Source organism: Babylonia areolata, chromosome 7 (assembly GCF_041734735.1).
Source record: "Babylonia areolata isolate BAREFJ2019XMU chromosome 7, ASM4173473v1, whole genome shotgun sequence".
Taxonomy (NCBI): Eukaryota; Metazoa; Mollusca; class Gastropoda; order Neogastropoda; family Buccinidae; genus Babylonia; species Babylonia areolata.
Genome location: NC_134882.1, coordinates 25,256,085 through 25,277,982, shown reverse-complemented (window position 1 = coordinate 25,277,982; position 21,898 = coordinate 25,256,085). Strand labels below are relative to the sequence as shown.

General features: G+C 49.3%; 2 protein-coding genes across 6 annotated transcripts in view; one reads left to right on the top strand and one right to left on the bottom strand.

Annotated features, from left to right (window-relative positions):
- LOC143283919 (prestin-like) overlaps positions 1–21,898 on the top strand; it is a 141,739-nt gene that overhangs the window by 76,229 nt on the left and 43,612 nt on the right. For all 5 annotated transcript variants that reach the window (XM_076590345.1, XM_076590344.1, XM_076590346.1 and 2 more), the window contains exons 5-8: positions 821–1,086; positions 4,617–4,781; positions 6,040–6,195; positions 7,068–7,150. In XM_076590345.1, the coding sequence (XP_076446460.1) occupies positions 821–1,086; positions 4,617–4,781; positions 6,040–6,195; positions 7,068–7,150 (670 nt within the window). The remainder of the gene's footprint in view (positions 1–820; positions 1,087–4,616; positions 4,782–6,039; positions 6,196–7,067; positions 7,151–21,898) is intronic.
- LOC143284205 (uncharacterized) lies at positions 14,618–17,473 on the bottom strand. The gene has a single exon (XM_076590873.1). The coding sequence runs from the start codon at positions 17,471–17,473 to the stop codon at positions 14,618–14,620; it is 2,856 nt and encodes a 951-aa protein (XP_076446988.1).

The window sequence follows — 21,898 nt, the reverse complement described above, 5'->3', positions numbered from 1 at the left end:
ATTCCATCCGCTCCTGGTGCTTTTCCTGACGTTGTCAGTTTCAGCACCTTCCGGGTCTCGGCCTTGGTGGGAGGGGCAGATAGCAAGTCATTGACTTGTAGCTGTGGGAGGGCTGGAATTACCTCGTCAGATACGGAGGAGTCCCTGTTGAGGACAGGGGTTGATCCTGTGACTCTCGGCCCATACATCATATTTATTACCCTTGAGTTAAACGGATTTCTCTGCGTGGAATTCGGGCTGCTCTAAGCCAGGGAGAACCTGTTCCCATGTTTCGGCGACACACACTATTGTTTTCTGTGGACGTGGGAGATGCAGTTCACGAAACAGAAGATGATAAGAAGAAGACAACACTGACCGAAAGACACACGTCACATTTATCCTTGGTTTTACCACCTTACTTTCCACGTGAGGTGCCTGCATGCAGGCCTGGTTGGGTCCATGTTTCACGCCTTTTGCTCTTTACGCACAACCACTTGTCCCGTATTCAGTGTACGCAGTGACAGTTCTGTTTAATGGCATCCCACACAACTGCTCTGTATGAAACATTAATCTGTCGGCCTGTTCTGAATACGGATGATGATGCGCAGTACAGTGCATTGCTGATCAGGCTTCAGGGAAAACACGGCTTTAGGATACAGACAGCAGTGTGCTGACCGTGATGTGCATTCATTTCTTCTGCGTTCACGTCGTTCCTGAGATTTAAAGATGAAAAATTAGGATGTGCCTCTGTGTGTGTGTGTGTGTGTGTGTGTGTGTGTGGACTGACAGACACAAGCTGTTTGCAGTGACAGACATGGTGTGACTGTATGTGTCCCCACAGGCACAGTGGCAGTGGTCAGTCTCCTCACGGGGGGCATTGTAGCCAGGGAGACAGAGATGTGGAAACAGGGCCCAGACCTCTCTACCACCGCCATCACCACCACAACAACAACAACCACAACTACACCAGCTTCCCCTCTGTCCTCATCCGCAACCCTAGGGCTGACCACTGATCACGTGATGCCGGACGACGCGGTGATGGGAGAGGAGGAGATGTTCAAAATCCAGATTGCCGCCACCGTCGCCTTCATCACTGGTCTGGCTCAGGTAAGAAAGACACACCAATACAGCCTGCAGGTAAGAGGGGTACGGTCTATCTAGTCAAGCCAGCTTTATTATCATCAATGCGTGGGCATAACTGTCGTGTCTTTGCATGTAGTTATCAGTCAGTTTTATTATCATCATATGGACACTTTTGTCATGTATTTGTGTTTAAAAGACGATTACTTTATCATCATCACTGAGTGGTCGTATGGACATAATTGTCATGTATCAGGGTGAGAGAAATCGTGGGCTTACACACCCTTCGTGACCAGTAGATAGCAAAGAGTAAATTTCAGATTCCAGTATTTTATTAAACAGATCCGAATTTGTTGGCACACAATCAGACTTTCTGGCGTTGAAAGGGTCCTTCTTACACCGTGTAAATTGTTTTTTCCTGGGGATGAAACAACCTCCAAAAATTATAAAAATCATATTTTCATTTTGATCATTAAGTTTCTTAACAATTATCCCAGCATGTAGTAAGAGCCACTCTGCAGACAGTCCCTGCAAGTGACCAGGTTCTGACACTGAAAGTGACGATGGCCAGGCTGCAGACAGTTGGAACACACGGGTTTCGTGTTGCCCTCAGTGCTCCTTGTAATACAACCGTCCAGTGAAGCTGTCCACTTGAAGAAGTAGCCGAATAGCTGAAAGGACAGTTAATGCACAAAGAAAGGACAGTTAATGCACACAAAAAGTCCATCTTCTCAATGAGGAGAGATCTAAGAGTACAAAGAGTACAACGTAGTCCCTCCCACAAGTCCAGTTTCATCCGCATTTGCCACTGAAATAGGAATGTCTTGTGTGAACAGTTAAGTGACAAGAATTTCCTGGTCACCGCTTCCCCCTCTCAAAAGGAAGGGATTGTTGTCATACAGTGACACACTATAACCCTTCAACACAATGCCTTCAATCACTAACTGACTCCGGGCAGATCGAGTCAAAGGGTAAATACGCCATGGGCCCTACAGTTTGTGCCCCTGACACAGTCTTACTTCCACCCACACCCTCAGCTGCCGAGAAAATGTCCTCGGTGGTAGGAAAACGGGTGGGAACTGCGTGGGGTAGATATCTGCGTCTTGAAGACACAGGTTCCACGTGCTGCTGTGAAACATCCATCATCACTGTCAGTATTCAAAAACAAAACAAAACAACAACAACAAAAAACGTGCACAGTGTCACGGCAAACCGATTGACACATTGCATCACTTTTCTTCATCCAGCAGATGCACGTGCAGCGAAAGAGTAAAGAATATACATACCCGATCACAGGCGTCACGAAACAAAACTTTAAACACACACACACACAAATAGGTACTAATCTGCTGAGCGGCATCACATACACTCAGCAAAACTTCATATATTAACTGAAGGTAACACGACAAATATACTTATCACGACACTTTGGCACGAACACGTTCCCAACTGAGTTAGATTAAGTGAATCACCACCGCCGTCGGAAACACGTCACTTGACCTCGGGTGAACACTTCCGCTCCATAGGTGGACAGTCATCACCGAGTGAGACAGGTGGACAGTTGTCACCGAGTGAGAGTGAGATAGTTGTCACCGAGTGAGATAGGGGGACAGTTGTCACCGAGTGAAAGGGAGATAGTTGTCACCGAGTGAGATAGGGGGTCAGTTGTCACCGAGTGAGACAGGTGGACAGTTGTCACTGAGAGGTATGGGGGGACAGTTGTCACCAAGAGGTATGGGTGGACAGTTGTCACTGAGAGGTATGGGTGGACAGTTGTCACCAAGAGGTATGGGTGGACAGTTGTCACTGAGAGGTATGGGTGGACAGTTGTCACCAAGAGGTATGGGTGGACAGTTGTCACCAAGAGGTATGGGTGGACAGTTGTCACTGAGAGGTATGGGGGGACAGTTGTCACCAAGAGGTATGGGGGGACAGTTGTCACCGAGTGAGACAGGTGGACAGTTGTCACCGAGAGGTACAGGGGGACAGTTGTCACCGAGAGGTATGGGTGGACAGTTGTCACTGAGAAGTATAGGTGGACAGTTGTCACCAAGAGGTATGGGGGGACAGTTGTCACCGAGTGAGACAGGTGGACAGTTGTCACCGAGAGGTACAGGGGGACAGTTGTCACCGAGAGGTATGGGTGGACAGTTGTCACTGAGAAGTATAGGTGGACAGTTGTCACTGAGAGGTATGGGTGGACAGTTGTCACCAAGAGGTATGGGTGGACAGTTGTCACCGAGTGAGAGGGGGACAGTTGTCACCGAGTGAGATAGGTGGACAGTTGTCACTGAGAGGTATGGGTGGATAGTTGTCACCGAAAGGTATGGGTGGATAGTTGTCACTGAGTGAGAGGGGGACATGCGGAAGTTGTCTGCACGATTGATTCTCCGCTGCTCACATCTTTCCAGAAGCAGGAACGAGTCACGTGCTCCCAGGCTCTTTTGGCCATGTGCCAAGAAAACCAAGAGGACTTCTCCGACAGACTAATCACGCAGGACGAAACATGGGTCCATCACTACGATCAGAGACTAAAGCCCAGTCAAAGCAATGGAAACTTCGACTCACCACCTCCGAAGAAGGCACGTGTCCAGCCATCGGCGGGCAAGGTCATGTTCACGGTCATTTGGGACCAGCGCGGAGTGAGGTGATGGATCTCCTGGCAAAGGGCACCACAATTACCGGGACATACTAAGCTTCATTGCTGCAGAAATTGCGAGAGGTCATCAAAATCTTGGCGTTGCATGCTGATCAAAGGTGTCAGTCTCCTTCAAGACAACGCCCCGGTTCACAACTCGCATGTTGCCCAAACGGAAGCACGGTCTTGTGGCTATGAAACCCTACCTCACCCCCATTACTCTCCCGACCCTGCACCATCTGACTTTCGCCTCTTTCCAGCCATGAAGTCATTTTTGAAGGGCAAGTAATTACTTCCGTTTGTATACGCTTATTTCCGAGGCCAAGTCGTGGCTTCTGGTGCAATCTGTAGACTTCTGCAGCTGAATTCAGCGGTGAGAGAAGTGTGTCACCCATAGTGGTACGTATGTAGAGAAAGACTAACTGTGCCAAATCTCGTTCCTCTCAGTCCATGGAAAGGTGAAATCTTTAATTTCCTCTCAGTTCATGGAAAGGTGAAATCTTTAATTAACATCCCTCGTAGTTACAGTTCGCATGTGGTTTCAGATCGGTGTAATAGACTGGCAATGGCTTTGCAGCTGGGCTGCTGTTACTGAGTGGAATTTCAGACTGGCTGTGACGAAACAGGCTGTAGTGTTGTAAGCTTGGCAGTGATGCTCAAAACTAGCAGAGGTGTTACAGACCGATGATAATATTACACTTTTGCAGTAATGGAAAAGTCTGTCGTATTACATCTTGACAGTGGTGTTATAGCCTTGCAGTAATGAATGTGGTGTTACGACTGAAGATGTTATTACAGGTATAAGGTGGTATTGTGGTGTTACAAATTGAAGGTGGTATTATCAAATGTTACAGACTGAAGATAGTGTCCCAGATTGAAAGTTGGAGTGTAGTATTACAGACTAGTTGTAATGAAACAGATTGGCATGGGGCTGTGCCGGGTGGGGTTTGTCACCACCTACATGGGCGACTCCCTGGTCAGTGGCTTCACTACAGGGGCCGCAGTGCACGTGTTCACCTCCCAGGTCAAGTACGCGTTGGGACTGAAGATCCCCCGCTTTGAGAACCTCTTCCAGATCATCAGGGTGAGCGCCTCTCCTGTATTCTCCTCCACTCCACCGCCCTCCAGTCTCATCTCCATCCCATCCTCTCTCATCTCTCATCTGGCCAATCTTCCACTCTTTTCCTCTCCTTTGCTCTCTTCACCATCCTCTGTAACCCCATCTCCCTCAAACCTCTCTGCCATAATTATCATTCCCTCTCTTCTCATGTATTCTTGTTCTCCCTCCTCCTTCCGCACTTCTCCTCTCCTCACCTCTCGGATCATAAGGTCAACACTTCTCCTCTCCTCACCTCTCTCGGATCATAAGGTCAACACTTCTCCTCTCTTCTCCACCTTCGTTTCACCTCCCCTTTCCTGTCCTCCCCTCTCCCCTTCACCTCCCCTTTCCTGTCCTCCCCTCTCCCCTTCACCTCCCCTTTCCTGTCCTCCCCTCTCCCCTTCACCACCCCTTTCCTGTCCTCCCCTCTCCCCTTCACCTCCCCTTTCCTGTCCTCCCCTCTCATCTTTCCTCTCCCACCCCTTCCCTGTCCTCCCCTTCTCTCTCTCTCCCCCTCCTTCCTCCTTCCCTCCTCTCCTTCTCTCTCCTCCCTCCTACCCTCCTGCCCTCTCTCCTTACCTCTCCTTCCTCCTTTCCTCTCCTCTCTTTCCCTCTCCTTCCCTCCCCTCTCCTTTTTCCTCTCCGCTCTCCTCTTCTGTCTTTCTCCTCCGCTGTCAAATCCCTTTCTCTCCCCCCTTCTCCTTCTGTCACATCTCTGCACCCCTTTTCTCTCCTTTTTTTAATTATCACCCTCTCCTCTTCTCCCCACCCCTCCCCTCTCCTTTCTCTTCTCCCTCTCCTCCGCTCTCCTTTTTTATCCCTTCTCATTTCTCCTATCCCTTCTTCCCCTCACTCCTCTCCTCCCCCCTCTCCCACATTGTCTGCTTTTCCTTCACTTATCTTTTCCCCTTTCTTCTCTACTTCCCTTCATTTCTTTCAATTCTCTTATCAAATCTCTTCTCTCTCATCACTCCGTCTATTACCAGTATCCCTTCATTTTTGTTACCTTTCTTTTCGTGTTTTTATCACAGGCAAATCAGCTGTGATTAAAAATAACACAATACAATACAATACAATCAGTGCTATGCTATGCTATGCTATGCTATGCTATGCTATGCTATGCTATGCTATGCTAAGCAACGCAGCACAACACAACACAACACAACACAACCTAACGCGAACCCACCCGACACGACACGACACAGCATGGTTCAATGCTGATGTTGATGTTGACGTCGATCAGACGTACGGGGCTATCCTGACCAGCCTGGGCAAGACGAACATCCCGGAGATGGTGATCACGCTGATCTGCATCGTGGTGCTCTATCTGGTCAAGGTACAGGTGAACCAGCGCATCAAGGACAAGTGCCGCATCCCCATCCCTATAGAGCTCATCGTGGTGCGTGCCGATCGGAGCCACAGGCCATTCTCTTTCTGTCTATTTTTCTTTATTTTCTACACTCCTCTTTGTTTTGCTTTAGTGTGACGTGGTTTGGTGTAGTGTGTGCTTTATTTGGTGTTATGAAGTGTTATGTAGAGAAGTGTGATTTGATATAGTGTGTGCTTTATTTGGTGTTGTGAAGTGTTATGTAGAGAAGTGTGATTTGATATAGTGTGTGCTTTATTTGGTGTTGTGAAGTGTTATGTAGAGAAGTGTGATTTGATATAGTGTGGCATTGTACGGTGTGCTGTGGAGTCGTTTTGTTCGGTGGAATCGTTTGCAAATGCTTTGTGGCATCAACAAAAATGAGCATACTGATTGTGGCTACTCAACTTGAAGAAGTAGAAATGTGTGGTGGAATGGGATGGGACGTGGTGTGATGTAACATATGTTGCCGTGTCGTGTCGTGTGATGTGATGTGACATGACGTGGTGTCTTTGGCATCATGTGGTGTGATGTGAGTTGAGGTGATGTGATATGACGTGATGTTACGTGACTTGGCATGATGCGATGTGACATGACGTGGTGTGATATGACGTGACGTGTGGTGTGATGATATGTGACTTGGTGTGAAATGTGACGTGACGTGATGTGACGTATTGTGATGTGACATGATTTGGTGTGAAATGATGTGATATTACACAGTGTAATGTGAAGTAGGATGACATGACGTGACGTGGTGTGTCGTGACGTTGTGTGATGTCATATTGTGTGGTATGGCGTGCTGTGAATTGACATGGTGTGTATTGTGACGTGACATGACGTGGTGTGACATAACGTGGTGTGACGTGACATGACGTGGTGTGATGTGACGTGAATTGTATGTGCAGGTAGTGTCCGGTACCTTGGCCAGCCACTTTGGGGGATTCCGGGAGAAGTGGGGGATCCGTACTGTGGGCCGCATCCCTGCAGGGTCAGTCTGGGTGTCTCTGCATTTCTTTCTTTCCCTACGCTGTTTGTATCTTGTGCCCTGAATTTTGAGAATGATTAATGCGGACAGCGTCTTCACACGCACTGAGGTAAAGTGGGAGGCGTGGATCGAGAAGGTAAATGTGGGTGGACTGGATACAGGGATCTGTGGATACAGAGGTAAAGGGTGTGGTGTGGAGTGAATCAAGACGTGCATGTACAAGGGCATGTTGTGGATAGAGGGGTGCAGGATAAAGCATATGCAATTAATATGTAAGGACATGATAAAGGGATTGAGTCGTACATGATGATAGACGACTTGTGTGGATATGTGGGTGGAGGATGAGGTGTGTATTGTAGGGTAGATACAGGATGGATACAGGGGTAAGGTGAAAGGTTTGCTGTGGGGTGGACACGGGCGGAGGGCTTACAATGGGATGGATACAGGAGTGAAGAGTTTATTGAGGGTGAATAAAAGGGTATTTGAGGATGGTAAAGGAGTCCAGTGTTTGCTGTGGGGTGGATACAAGGATGTAGGGTGAAAGATTTTGTGTGTGGGATAAATGCAAGGGTGCTGTGTGAAATGTTTGCTGTAGAGGTGGATACATGGGCAATGTGTTTGTTGCGGGGTGAATACTGGGATGAAATGTTTGCTGTGGGATAGATATAGGGATGAAGTATTTGCTGTAAAGGGACGAAGTGTGTGCTGTGGTGGTGGATACAGGGATGAAGTGTGTGCTGTAGTGGTGGATACAGGGATGAAGTATTTGCTGTAAAGGGACGAAGTGTGTGCTGTGGTGGTGGATACAGGGATGAAGTGTGTGCTGTAGTGGTGGATACAGGGATGAAGTATTTGCTGTAAAGGGACGAAGTGTGTGCTGTGGTGGTGGATACAGGGATGAAGTGTGTGCTGTAGTGGTGGATACAGGAATGAAGTGCTGTAGTGGTGGATACAGGAATGAAGTGCTGTAGTGGTGGATACAGGGATGAAGTGCTGTAGTGGTGGATACAGGGATGAAGTGTGTGCTGTAGTGGTGGATACAGGGATGAAGTGTGTGCTGTAGTGGTGGATACAGGGATGCAGTGTGTGCTGTAGTGGTGGATACAGGGATGAAGTGTGTGCTGTAGTGGTGGATACAGGGATGCAGTGTGTGCTGTAGTGGTGGATACAGGGATGCAGTGTGTGCTGTAGTGGTGGATACAGGGATGAAGTGCTGTTGTGGTGGATACAGGGATGCAGTGTGTGCTGTAGTGGTGGATACAGGGATGAAGTGCTGTTGTGGTGGATACAGGGATGCAGTGTGTGCTGTGGTGGTGGATACAGGGATGCAGTGTGTGCTGTAGTGGTGGATACAGGGACGAAGTGTGTGCTGTAGTGGTGGATACAGGGATGAAGTGTGTGCTGTAGTGGTGGATACAGGGATGAAGTGTGTGCTGTAGTGGTGGATACAGGAATGAAGTGCTGTAATGGTGGATACAGGGATGAAGTGTGTGCTGTAGTGGTGGATACAGGGACGAAGTGTGTGCTGTAGTGGTGGATACAGCAATGATGAACTGTAGTGGTGGATACAGGGATGCAGTGTGTGCTGTAGTGGTGGATACAGGAATGAAGTGCTGTAGTGGTGGATACAGGGATGAAGTGTGTGCTGTAGTGGTGGATACAGGCATGAAGTGTGTGCTGTAGTGGTGGATACAGGGATGAAGTGTGTGCTGTAGTGGTGGATACAGGAATGAAGTGTGTGCTGTAGTGGTGGATACAGGGATGCAGTGTGTGCTGTAGTGGTGGATACAGGAATGAAGTGCTGTAGTGGTGGATACAGGGATGAAGTGTGTGCTGTAGTGGTGGATACAGGGACGAAGTGTGTGCTGTAGTGGTGGATATAGGGATGAAGTGTGTGCTGTAGTTGTGGATACAGGGACGAAGTGTGTGCTGTAGTGGTGGATACAGGGACGAAGTGTGTGCTGTAGTGGTGGATACAGGAATGAAGTGCTGTACTGGTGGATACAGGGATGAAGTGTGTGCTGTAGTGGTGGATACAGGAATGAAGTGTGTGCTGTAGTGGTGGATACAGGAATGAAGTGTGTGCTGTAGTGGTGGATACAGGGATGAAGTGTGTGCTGTAGTGGTGGATACAGGGATGCAGTGTGTGCTGTAGTGGTGGATACAGGGATAAAGTGTGTGCTGTAGTGGTGGATACAGGAATGAAGTGTGTGCTGTAGTGGTGGATACAGGGATGCAGTGTGTGCTGTAGTGGTGGATACAGGGATGCAGTGTGTGCTGTAGTGGTGGATACAGGAATGAAGTGCTGTAGTGGTGGATACAGGGATGCAGTTTGTGCTGTAGTGGTGGATACAGGAATGAAGTGTGTGCTGTAGTGGTGGATACAGGGATGCAGTGTGTGCTGTAGTGGTGGATACAGGAATGAAGTGCTGTAGTGGTGGATACAGCAATGATGAACTGTAGTGGTGGATACAGGAATGAAGTGCTGTAGTGGTGGATACAGGGATGAAGTGTGTGCTGTAGTGGTGGATACAGGGACGAAGTGTGTGCTGTAGTGGTGGATACAGGGACGAAGTGTGTGCTGTAGTGGTGGATACAGGGATGAAGTGTGTGCTGTAGTGGTGGATACAGGGACGAAGTGTGTGCTGTAGTGGTGGATACAGGGATGAAGTGTGTGCTGTAGTGGTGGATACAGGGATAAAGTGCTGTAGTTGTGGATACAGGGATGCAGTTTGTGCTGTAGTGGTGGATACAGGGATGAAGTGTGTGCTGTAGTGGTGGATACAGGAATGAAGTGCTGTAGTGGTGGATACAGGCATGAAGTGTGTGCTGTAGTGGTGGATACAGGGATGAAGTGTGTGCTGTAGTGGTGGATACAGGAATGAAGTGTGTGCTGTAGTGGTGGATACAGGGATGAAGTGTGTGCTGTAGTGGTGGATACAGGATGAGAAGTGTGTGCTGTAGTGGTGGATACAGGGATGAAGTGTGTGCTGTAGTGGTGGATACAGGAATGAAGTGTGTGCTGTAGTGGTGGATACAGGGATGAAGTGTGTGCTGTAGTGGTGGATACAGGGATGCATGGTGAAGGGTTGCTTTGAGAGGAGTCCGGGGTGTCAGACAGGGTTACAGAATGCTTTATTATCTCTGAATAGAAATTATTTTGTTGTGTAAAACACGTAAACAATATGCGAAAATCGCAGTCATTCAATGTATCTTATAGAAGACACAAAGGCTTGAATGTCAACTTTAGTAAATCCCGCATAAAATTATCACAATCACAATGCAATAATCACAGTAGACATACAGATATTAGTTAAATTAGAGTAAATCACACATATAATAATCACAGCAATACACATGCAATGATTACAGATAAAGGCATAAAACATCATGCCATTATTAAACATAGTAATTATTTAAAACCAATTCAGTGCCAGAGAATTTTGTAAAAAAAAAAAAAAAAAAGAAAAAAAAAAGAGCTCTCCCCTTGCCACGGAATTTTGAGGATTCGGGGGTAATAAATCACACACAAAAATCCAGCAAAAAAACTATGGGTGGTACAGAAAGAAAGTAAACGTTTTTGTGAAGAAAAATGAGTGTAGATTCTGCTTCTGGGCTCTTTTACCCAATTAGGTTGGTTGTAGATAACTGTTCAGGCATGTAAAGTCAAGATAATGATTTTTGTGGAACAAAAAAATCTATTTCCACCTCTACATAATAACATCCATAAAGAAAAGAAACAAAATACAGCTAGAAATCGCATGCCTGTTGTCAGATTATACTTGTAGAAGAAATTAAAACAGGCTATAAGTTTATAAAAACAAACCACAGCTCGTGCAGACATGTTAGTAAATCACTGTCCCAACAACGACAAAGGTGGGTAATGTCAACGTAAAAGGTCAATCATGGTCTCAGAAACTGAGCTGGCAAGCTTTTGACAGCTGAAAGTGTTCAGGAGTGAGAGGGTGAAGTTCTTTGATGACATTCACATCTTTCTTAGTTGCACGTGGGCCGATTAAAGTGTCTGCTATGCATCCAGCTTGCCACCTCTTCAAACAAGTCTTCCCTCTGATTCAGCGAAAAAAGCGTGAAAAACAAAGCACGTGTTTCACGTCCAGTGCAGGTTCCACCCTGCGTTTCGTGAAAATCGTGGAGCTTTGGCGGTTGTTGAGCCGACAGTCTGCATTGAAATGTGAGCACGCTCATTCCCAAAAGCCACGGCCCCCTTCATGAACTCTGGCTGACATTCAACCTATCGTCTTACATCACTCCTCTCCCTCTCCTCCCCCTTCTTCCAACACTTGCTGCACGTATTCTGTCAGTCATAGTCACTTGTTCAAAAAAGCTGTCTGATTGGATAGATGGACTGAATTACCAGCAAATGGGGCTGTCAGTTTCGTCACTGTCATTGTCAATCACCTTCGTTTTCAAACCAATCATCAGACAAGAGAGATCCTTCTCCATCGCGAAATCTGTCCATAACCACAATCAGAGCTTTCAGAATTGTGTATGTCTGCTGAGTGTGACTATTTGCTTTACTGGACACAGTTTTCAACGCATTTTTTGGCACATGATGCAACCCCCTTTTCCACGCGCGTATCACGTGGTCAGTTAGCAAATTACTATTGAGTAGAAAGGGGTCTTCTACCTGATGAATGTTCATTTAAATAGTATTATTATAATCCAGACACATCAAACTACCTGTTCTGAGTCTGTTTATGTGAATTGAACCAAACTTCAATGAAGGAAGAATCAGAACATCTGCAAGACGTCAGTGAACGTCTTACAGGCATGATGGCAATACTTTTTGTAGGACGTCAGCTGACGTCTTAAGGCACTCTACTAGTTAAAACAAAAGTGCTGTTCAATAGTATGTTTAAAGTGAAATGTCGAGCACACATATACTTTGACATGCTTTCTATGGAATCACACAACTAGTTACCAGTCATTGAATTGACCTTGGAATAAAGCCGTATTTAGTTACGTTTGTTTTGAGTTTCGGAACATTGAAGCGTTTGCCTGAAGGTAGAAGTTGATGGCTGCTATTGCTTGAAATACACATGGCTTTTGGTCGTACTCTGATATTGTCTTGGTAGTCCATCGTTTTCAATGATGACAGCTTGCACAGCCCATTTGTTGTGGGTTCGTAGGTGGCTGTAGAGTCCAATTCTTAAATGGCATGGTCATTCAGTGGGAGCAGGGGAATTGTCCTGGTTCAGGTAGCACGGTTGCTGCTGTCTTCATCCTCTCACAGGCCTCCGTGATGCTTGCACGGCATCCCTCATCAAAGCTTTTGTGTGCCTGCCTTGAAAGAGCATGCCTGCCAAGCGTGTCCTGCGCACGGTGCTCAAGCTGCCTTTGGGCAATCCCGGCAAGGGTTACATTGGCCTTCACACAGTCTTTGAACCGCTTGCGTGGCCTGCTCTGGTTCCGCTTACCTTAGCAATGCTCGCCATGCAACAGCTGCTCAGGCATCCTGGAGACTTCCATTTGGATGATGTGGATTTTCAAGATCATGGCTTCGATGCTGGTTGTCTCAGTTCTGTCAAGGACCTCCTTGTTTGTGATTTGGTCCTGCCAGTGGATGCCAAGTACTGACTTCAGGCTGTGCATGTGGAACTTTTCCAGTTGTTTCAGGTGCCTTCTGTACAGAGTCTGTATCTCACATCTGTACAGAAGACTGGAGAGAACGATGGCCTTGTACACCTTCAGCTTCGTGGACAGCCTGATGTTGTTTGTGTTAGTTCAGGACACTTGTTCTCAGATGACCAAAAGCTTGCAGATCCTAGTGGTGACTTCTTTGTCCAGGGTTCCATCACTGAAATTGAAGCTGCCAAGGTACTTGAATTCTTCCACTGTCTTCAGCTCTGTCCCTTCCATTGTGATGGATGGAAGACGAGCAGTGGAAGATGGGACAGGTTGTAGCAGGACCTCTGTTTTGCCCAGACTGATGGTGAGACCAAAGAGACGGGTGGCTTCAGCAAACTTGTTGACGATGAGTTGGAGGTCAAACTCCTGGTGCACCATGAGGGCGCAGTCACCAGCAAAGCATGCTTTTGAGATGATCCTGTCTGTCACACACTCCAGACATCTGGGCAAGCCCAAAAGTCAGGAGACGTGGACTTTTAGGGTCGACACCGCGCAACACACACTCCCAAGAAGGACGCAGAAATCCGTGTACGATTTTACAACTTTTATTCACACAGTCACACACATATGGGTACAGGACCTACTTCCTAAGCTATCCCCAAACCCAAACCCTCGCCCCCACCCAACTCTAAACCACCCCTCCTTAACCCACCTTTAACCCCCACTGGGACAAAATCAAGAAACGAAAGAAAAACGAACCAAACACATACACACTCGCACATTCACTGCACAACCGGCAACGTTCATTTAAACTCATCTGTCACTCGTTGACGGACTGAAAATCCCTGCTCCAGGCTGGGAGTCGAACGCTAACTACAACCTCTCCCTCGACGTCCAGCTCACCCACAGAGCACCCCACCAGATGAGTCCGGGAGGTCACGGCAAGCAGGGCAGGCTGCGGTCGAAGGCCGACGCCAAGGGACGATCTGGATCCCCAGGGTGCGACCCCAGGGTTTCGTGTCAGCACTCGGCTCCTCAGGTGGAAGACCCCGAGGGGCGACCTCGGAGCTGGGACAGCAGAGAAGTCGATTTGCCGCTACTTGCGTCGGGGAATGCAGAACAACGCCCTGGAACCACCAGTCAACCTTGGGACAGCAGGGCCGTCGGACGTCGTCGCCTGAGTCGAGGAACGCGGAACCACATTGCCATGAGACCTCAATAAACAAACAAACAAGCAAGCTCACGACAGCTTGTGATGGGCGAAGGTGGTGACTTGGGTGGGACCTTCAGCCGGGCACTGCAGCCTCTGCTCACCAGCTTGCTAAAGATCAGGCAGAGGTTCTGGCTGGCCAAGAATTCCTCTCCATCAGCCTTCCGGGCCTCTGCCACAAGGTCCGCCCTCTCTGACATCTCAGAGTCAAGTCACACCTAATCACAGTCAGCTGCAGCCAGGTAAACGGCAGGTGAGCGCAAGTTCTGCACTTGGCATGCTAACCGGCCAAAACACATTGCACGCACTGCACTGCAGTTGCAGTCATGCCAATGTGACAAGAGCCCTCTCGCTCCTACAGAGCGGTGTGTGCACGTGCTGCACAACTCTTACACAGGTAAAACGAGTGTGCAGACACGCTTTTACCAAACCAAGAACATGTCAGAAAACATGATCTAGAGAAACTGGGATTCGAACTCCCAACCATCGGAACTAACACCACTTTCACCGGCCACTGAGCCATACTAAATCGCTCGCACTTCCGCCTATACTTCCGCAGCAACGAAAGGTTGGGCTGATCCGTGACACAACCCCCTTTCAAAGCCCTTAAGCTATGAGCTCAAGAGGCAAGCACAACCGCCACATAAGCTGCACAGATATAGGCAAGTGCTCTATGACTGCCGGCTCAAATAGTCGGCTCCATGGTTGTCTACACCCTTCACTGACTGAAAGACATATGAGTGTGACTGCAGCTCCATTGCCCAGCCCATCAGTCTCCTGCTAACTGGACGGATCCGATGCAAATACTGCAATGGATTGTGGTCACACTGGAGCTGAAAAGTACGTCCATACAAGTATGGATAGAACTTCCTCACTGACCACACCACCGCAAAGCACTCTAGCTCTATGGCATGGTACTGGAATTCTGCACCCACCAGTTTCTTGCTGGCATAAGCCACTGGTCGGAGCATCCCTTCATGCTCCTGCAGAAGCACAGCTCCCAAACCAGTTCCGGACGCATCCGTCCTCAGAACGAAAGGCTTAGACTGGTCAGGAAGTTGCAGAATGGGTGCGCTGACCAACGCATCCTTCAAAGAGTCAAACGCCTTTTGACACTCTGGGGACCATGAGACTTTGGTTGGCTCTTTCCCGCGAGTTTTTTCCGTCAAGGGCAAGGCCACCTCCGCATATCTGGGAACGAACTTCCGGTAATAACCGGCAAGACCCAAAATACTACGGAGTTCCTTCTTGGTAGTTGGAACTGGGGCATTCCGAATCCTGTCTACCTTCTCCTGCTGCAACCCTAGATGACCTTCTGAGACAGTGTGTCCCAGAAACTGGATCTCTGAGAATCCCAGTTCACACTTGGAGGGCTTAGCAGCAAGGTGGACCTCCTTGAGACGACGGAACAACGCCCGCAGTACCTTGATATGGCCTTGCCAACATTCAGACGCGATGAGAAGGTTGTCCATGAAATTTTGAATTTCTGGCAGTTTCAACGGAGCCAGAACCTCCCTCATCGTACGGGAAAAGATCGCCCCCGCGGTCTTCAGACCGAAGGGCATGGTCACCCACTGAAACTGTCCATCCGGGGTGGTGAAGGCTGTCCTAGGGCGATCAGACGTCTTCACGGGGATCTGCCAGTATCCCTTTGTGAGATCGAGCTTAGAGAAAACTTTTGCTTTCCCAAGCCTGGCAAAAATCTCATCAATGTTGGGCAAGGGCTCAGCATTAAACCTGAGATGCTTATTGAGCTGGCGGTAGTCCACACAAAACCGCACCTTGCCGTCCTTCTTCCTTAGGAGGACAATGGGAGCAGAATAGGGAGAGCTCGCCTTCTCTATAACCCCCATACTCAGCATTGCCTCGACCTCCTTGGCGATGACCTGTGTCTGAGAGTGAGGTAACGGGTACTGCCGAACCTGAACGGGTTCATCCGTATCCAGAATGATTTCACACTCACCCACCCTAGACCGGAGAGGTAAGTCCGTAAGGACATAGGATGCCTCAGCAGTCAGCTCCTGCAGCTGAGCACGCCGAACAGCCGACAAGTCTGGCCCCAACACGACATCTTTGAACGACTCCTCGGCGGTCAGAGGGACACAGGGGATCGCAGAAGAACCAACCCCCGATTCCGTAGCCTCCGACTCATCATCCTCGATGACAGTAGGGCAGTAGGCGGCCGCAGCCCGCTCCCGCCGAAGGAACTTCTTCAACAGGTTGGCGTGGTATAGCTTTGACTTCCCACGCACTGAAATCCTGTAGTCCCAGTCTCCCACTCTTTCGAGGACTTTAAAGGGTCCTTGCCACAACACCTGAAGTTTGTTGTGTCGGACGGGAAGAAGGAGCAAGACCTCATCTCCCTGGTCGAACCAACGTTCCTTGGAACGACGATTGAAACATCGGGCGTACCAACGTGAGGCCTGCCTGAGATTTTCCTGGGCAATCTCACAAACCTCTTTGACTCGATTCCGAAGATCTACCACGTACTCGGATTCAGTATGGGTCGGGTCGTCACCTTGAGAGTCTTCCTGAGTCCATACCCATCTGAGAATGGACATGGGCCCTTTTACCGTCCGTCCATAGAGAAGCTCAAAGGAGGAGAACTTCATAGACTCTTGTGGAACCTCACGATGAGCGAAGAGCACAGCTGGGACAAGCCTGTCCCAGTCCCTTGGCCGTTTGATGCAGAGCCGTTGGAGCATCTTTTTCAACGTGGCATTGAAACGCTCTACAAGGCCATTAGCTTGTGCATGATAGGGGCTGGTAAACAGACCCTTGATGCCCAAGAGCTGGTGAACTTCTCTCATGACGTTCCCCATGAACTGCGTTCCCTGGTCACTAAGGACCTGATCAGGAACCCCCACACGAGTCCACATCTGCCACAATGCTTCCGCAACAGTAGGAGCATCTATGCTCCTGAGCGGAACTGCCTCGGGATATCGAGTCGCATAGTCAACCATTACCAAAATGTAATGGTGACCGCGGGTAGACGAGGGGTGTATGGGACCGACAAGGTCCACGGCCACTTTGGAGAACGGTTCCGCCACAATGGGAACCGTCCCCAAAGGAACCCTAACGTTCTGGCCTTTCGGCGTGGTACGTTGACATACCTCGCAGGAGCGACAGTACTGACGGATATCTGAAGAACAGCCCGGCCAGCAGAAATCCTGCCAGATACGCTCCTGCGTCCGCCTGACCCCTAGATGACCTGCCATTGAGGAATCATGCCCTAAGGCAAGGACAGTGGGACGGAGTTCAGAGGGAACCACCAGCTGTTTGAAGCTGCGTCCTTGCTTGGCGAAGACTCGGAAGAGAGTACCTTGTTTGAAGACGTACTGGGTTCCATCCCGTGGGGACTCAGAGCCAGTACGAGCAAGTTCCCGTACCTTCGCCAGGGACGGATCTTTGCGCTGAAGGCTCTGAACAGTCTGACGATCTACCTTCAGCGCGGAATCAGATGGACTGACAGGAGTCCGCACTGGTTCCAGGGCCCTCCGAGGCTGCGAGGCTGAGCGGGTCACCATGCCAGCAGTCACCCCTGGGGGTAAATGGGTAGACACTCGCTCCTTACGCCCATCAACAAAGGTGACTGTATTGCCGATAAGGAGCGAGCACGGTGGCCTTTCTAATGCCACAGCCGAAACAACCCCCTCAAAATAGGGAGTATCCACACAGATTTGGCCTCTCGGCCTGAAAACAGCCCTGGACCCCCGTCACCCAACAAGACTTCCCTCTCTTGGCGGAAGGAGAAACGAGTGCTTCATCTACAAAGACACAGGTAGCCCCAGTGTCCCGGATGGTATCTCTGACCTTGCCCTCGACGATGCTGAGGAATGTGGCCAGGGAGTCCTCCCGTTCGCCTGTCACACTCTGAAAGCAATCAGCATGGTCCACGACCTGGACTAAATTACCTTTCTGGTAACGACCTGGCTGTGCAGAGGACAAGGCTGGGCAATCACGTCGGAGGTGTCCTCGCTTCCCACAGTTCCAGCAGCTAACTGGAGGGTGAGGCTGTGCGCTGGATGGTGACTTCTCGCCAGAACGATGGGGCAGAGTACCCCGATCCGGCATCCGAGGATGTCTACCATGACCCACGCTCCGCAAGCCAGTACCCCCCCTCGCATCTCTCCTAGCTTCCTCATAACCATCAGCTCTACGAGCCGCCGCCATGAGATCATCTGGGTGACTGTCTCGGACTTGCACAGCAATGTCCTGTGGCATAAAAGAGTACACCTGCTCTAGGAGGATCAACTCTCGCAGAGGGATGGAAGACAACTGCTCCCAATTCGTCAGAGCTTTATCAAGCCTGACCGAGCACTGTGCCCAAGTCTCGTCGGGTCGCTTCCTTATATCACGGAACTTGCGGCGGTATGCCTCCGGTGTAAGCCAGTACTGTGCCCGCAATGCTTTACACAAGTCCGCATAAGTACCTTCTGGTGGAAGCGTATTATACGCCTCCCTGGCCTTCCCAGACAGAGATGCAGACATGTGCACCTTCTTAGCACTGTCTTCTAAACCATAATCCCGAGCAACTGACTCAAAGTGCTCTATAAAGGCATCCACGTCCTCCCCTTCACGGAAGATAGGTAACTTAGGAGCAGGAGGGAGAACAGCTGCAGGGACTTGTGCAGACCGTGCAGCCTGTGATAACAGAGCCACCCTTGCGATCAAGTCTGCAAACTGTTGGTCCCTTCTGTCTCTATCCTCTCTTTCTCTCTGTTCTCTTTCCTCTTGCCTGCAGCCTGTCTCAGACCCAAAAGGCACCAGTCCGTGACCTGGGGTATGTCCCAGCCGCAGCAGAGGCGGGTATATGGCCTGCAAGACTGATACTGGGGCCAACCTCAGACTTGACAAAGAGACCCCAGCGGAAATAGCCTGCTGAGTCGGCTGAGTATCCAGTGATATACAAGCTGGTGTCAAAGGAGGAGTACGTGCGCCAAGGATACCACCTTGTTGCACCGGTGTTACACTACCCACGTCACTGGTGGAGACATGCGTGTCTGACCTACAGGTCGAAACATCCGTCATGGTTGTCGTGACCACACTAGTTGCCCCAATAGCTAGAGCAGCCTGACTTCTAGTCAAAGGTCCACACGTGTGGACTGGTATAACACTTGGCATGGTACTGTGAGTCAGTAGCTCATCCATATCTCAAAACTACTCAGTACCCTCCGACCACCAACTTTAAGGAAAAAAACACAACCACAACAACAACAACCAATCTTGATCTTGGCACTGAACTCACCCTACACAACCCGTGACACAGAAGAACGTTGGAGCGTAAGGATAAGTTGGTATACACACTCCCCTGTCCTGGCAAAAATAAGTGCCAGGGAGTGTCAAACTAAGCAAAATTTTGCTGCGAGGAAACACAGCATTCAATGATCTAAAGCCTAGGAGCGGCTAAGGACTGGCTGCTAAGCAGTGAAGAGGTCGCGCCTCGCGCAGCCCTGCCCACCAGAACAGAGCGCCAGGGACTTCGCCCAGTAACCCCAGACCTAAACCCCACACTACCAAGCACGCAAGGAGGGGTTCCAACCTCCTTTGCGACTCCTCAATCCCGCCAACCTCCCACGTTAAAGGCAACAAAAAATTCAAACAGAATAAACTAAAGAAACTGACAAACGTACACGCCCACGAATTCCGGGGCCCCACCCAAGAGTGTGCGAGTTCGCAGGTGTCAATCCCGGGCGAGCCCCCAAACTGTCACACACTCCAGAAATGTGGGCAAGCCCGAAAGTCAGGAGACGTGGACTTTTAGGGTCGACACCGCGCAACACACACTCCCAAGAAGGACGCAGAAATCCGTGTACGATTTTACAACTTTTATTCACACAATCACACACATATGGGTACAGGACCTACTTCCTAAGCTATCCCCAAACCCAAACCCTCGCCCCCACCTAACTCTAAACCACCCCTCCTTAACCCACCTTTAACCGCTACCGGGACAAAATCAAGAAACGAAAGAAAAACGAACCAAACACATACACACTCGCACATTCACTGCACAACCGGCAACGTTCATTTAAACTCATCTGTCACTCGTTGACGGACTGAAAAATCCCTGCTCCAGGCTGGGAGTCAAACGCTAACTACAACCTCTCCCTCGACGTCCAGCTCACCCACAGAGCACCCCACCAGATGAGTCCGGGAGGTCGCGGCAAGCAGGGCAGGCTGCGGTCGAAGGTCGACGCCGAGGGACGATCTGGATCCCCAGGGTGCAACCCCAGGGTTTCGTGTCAGCACTCGGCTCCTCAGGTGGAAGACCCCGAGGGGCGACCTCGGAGCTGGGACAGCAGAGCAGTCGATTTGCCGCTACTTGCGTCGGGGAACGCAGAACAATGCCCTGGAACCAACAGTCAACCTTGGGACAGCAGGGCCGTCGGACGTCGTCGCCTGAGTCGAGGAACGCGGAACCACATTGCCATGAGACCTCAATAAACAAACAAACAAGCAAGCTCACGACAGCTTGTGATGGGCGAAGGTGGTGACTTGGGTGGGACCTTCAGCCGGGCACTGCAGCCTCTGCTCACTGGCTTGCTAAAGATCAGGCAGAGGTTCTGGCTGGCCAAGAATTCCTCTCCATCAGCCTTCCGGGCCTCTGCCACAAGGTCCGCCCTCTCTGACGTCTCAGAGTCAAGTCACACCTAATCACAGTCAGCTGCAGCCAGGTAAACGGCAGGTGAGCGCAAGTTCTGCACTTGGCACGCTAACCGGCCAAAGCACATTGCACGCACTGCACTGCAGTTGCAGTCATGCCAATGTGACAAGAGCCCTCTCGCTCCTACAGAGCGGTGTGTGCACGTGCTGCACAACTCTTACACAGGTAAAACGAGTGTGCAGACACACGCTTTTACCAAACCAAGAACATGTCAGAAAACATGATCTAGAGAAACTGGGATTCGAACTCCCAACCATCGGAACTAACACCACTTTCACCGGCCACTGAGCCATACTAAATCGCTCGCACTTCCGCCTATACTTCCGCAGCAACGAAAGGTTGGGCTGATCCGTGACACTGTCCATTGTCTGTCTTGGTGCTCAAGCGGCAAAGATAAAAAAAAAAAAAAAAGATCCGTCCAAGCTGTACCTCAGGTACACCCCAAGTTCAAGGTCCCTGACAGTATGACTGACCACATGGGTCAAGAAGAGACTGAAGAGGACGGGAACCAGAACACATCCTTGTTGACGCCATTTGTTATGTTAAACGGCTCTGACACTTCTCCACCAGAGAGTACAAGTCCAATTATGTCATCATGGAAGAGGCAAAGTAGGTTCACGGACCTGTTTGGACATCTAAACTTTGATGGGATTGTTCAGAGGGCCTGTCAGAGTTCATTTAAACCGCTGTCTCACACCTACAGCCTTCCTGCACACATACACAATCTTATTCAACATATTCTTATTCTTTGCTGCAAGACCCCCATACCAGCATATAAAGAAAAAGTTAATTAAAACATGTTCAATAAAGCATCTATAGAATCCCTGAAGTACTTTAGAATTAACTCCGATATTTCAAAGTTTCTGCTAACAGATACGAGGCTGGCTTTTTTCTGTATAAAATCTGTATTAGAATTGAAATTCAGCTATTGATCAGTAATTGGTCCTTAATATTTATATTCAAACACTCTCTCTTTCAATCCTTAATATTTATATTCAAGCACTCTCTCTTTCAACCTTTTATCATCAATAAACATGTCAGAAATGGAAAAGGCGTTTGTTCTGAAAGGCAAAGGGTATGATGTTGGGTGGATACAGAGGAGCAAGGTAAAGGGTATGCATCAGTATCAATACAAATGTGTAAAGTGTCTGTTTTGGGGTTGATACTGGGGTGCAGGGTAAAGTGGGGTGAACACACTGACTCAGAGTGCAAGGTTTGCTGCGGAGAAGATTCAGAGGTGCAAGGTGTCTGATGTGGACACAGGGATACAAGGTGAAGGGTGTGC